General features: G+C 65.4%; 1 protein-coding gene across 1 annotated transcript in view; it reads right to left on the reverse strand.

The window, feature by feature from the left end:
• The window catches only part of LOC106728261 (trinucleotide repeat-containing gene 18 protein-like), a gene marked incomplete at its 5' end in the record, with an annotated part of 11,391 nt that overhangs the window by 7,793 nt on the left and 2,085 nt on the right, over positions 1-1,513 (reverse strand). Inside the window, one exon of the mRNA XM_014549996.1 lies at positions 1,362-1,511. Coding sequence (XP_014405482.1) covers positions 1,362-1,511 — 150 coding nt within the window. The remainder of the gene's footprint in view (positions 1-1,361; positions 1,512-1,513) is intronic.

Here is a 1,513-nt window from a genome sequence, read left to right on the forward strand (position 1 = left end):
GCCCGCCCCGCTGCCTCGGCCCCTCCTCAAACTTGGGGGCCTGGGAGGGGTGGAGGGGAGCCAGCCCCCCTGATGGCTGATGGGGGACACCCCCTCATCCCTCTAACAGGGACTTATTTAAAGGGAGCGTGCTCCGCTGAGGGACTGGCGGCCCGTTCCAGAGCAGTGCTGGCCAAGATGCCTCCAGGCCCGCACACTCCACACCTGCTGTGGGCCCAGCCTGCGCTGACCCTGTTTCCAGACGGGACAGTGAGATGTGGGGAGATGCGGGGGCTCATGGCTGGGCACCTGACAGCACCTCACTCAGCCCCCGTGGCTGCCTCAGGGGCCCACAGAGCACCCCCAGGGCTGAGCCTCAGGGGCCCAGAGCACCCCCAGGGCTGAGCCTCAGGGACACAGAGCACCCCCAGGGCTGAGTCTCAGGGACACAGAGCACCCCCAGGGCTGAGCCTCAGGGGCCCAGAGCACCCCCAGGGCAGCACAGAGCAGCACTGACATCAACCCCGAGGCAAGGCCACTCCCCAGGGGCTCACAGCACATTGTTTTGCTTAAACCAGAGAAACCCCCACGCTAACTTCCTCCGCACCCAGCTGTTGCCTTTCTACCAGAATCCCCGGGACCCTGCTGGTGGCGGCTTTTAGATGCCCTTGACACTAATGCTTGTGTCCTACAAACGCTCACATCCTCTCCATTCAAGGCCCAGCGAGCCGATTCCGGGTGAGATGGCCGCGGAGGCTGCTGAGCCGGCTCAGCTCGGACACCAGTTATGTTTCCGGCATTGAGAGGCTATGCCCTTCCCAGACCCACCCCTGGCCATGAGGCTTGCCTGTGGGAGCCACCCCCCCCCCCACGCCGGGCACAGGACGTGGTCTGGCCAATCCTAACCCCCCTCCTGTGCTGTGATGAGCTCAGAGGTGGGCTCAGAACCCAAGCCTAGGCCCTGGGCCAACTTCAGCATGAGCCCCGGGGGGTGGGGGGGAGACCTCCTGTCCGGCTAAGCTGGCAGAATGTGGGCCGGAAGCGACCGCTGCCCCAGGAGGGGCGGGGCTGCTGGGAAAGACCAGGACAAAGGAAGGACGGAGAAACAGGCCTGGAGCACAGATGGATCCGAGAGGAGGCTGAGGACAACCTTCAGGTCCCTGGATCCAGCCGTACCTGAAGCCCACCCCCTTGACTTTTCTGTTAGAGGCCAACAGGCTGGGTGCCAGTGGCAGATGCTAAAATAAGGACTAGCCCAGCCCAGGGGAAGCAGGACAGCGATGTGCCTGTCCTTGCCGCGGGCGGAGGCCTCGCTCCCGACAGCCCCGGGCCGAGTGCCTGTGGGGCAGAGCACCAGAGAGCCGGTCTGAGTGGCGGGCTACCTGGGTGGGCTTGCCGAACCACTTCCAGAGCTGCCGGGCCGGCAGGAAGGCGGCAATCTTGGGCCGGTTCTCCACCGACGGCAGGCGCTGCCGCTTGGCCAGCTCCTTGGTGGTCGGGAGGTGGACGCCCTCCCTCTTCTTGGGTCGGCTCT

This window comes from Myotis brandtii, unplaced genomic scaffold (assembly GCF_000412655.1).
Source record: "Myotis brandtii unplaced genomic scaffold, ASM41265v1 scaffold579, whole genome shotgun sequence".
Lineage (NCBI taxonomy): Eukaryota > Metazoa > Chordata > Mammalia > Chiroptera > Vespertilionidae > Myotis > Myotis brandtii.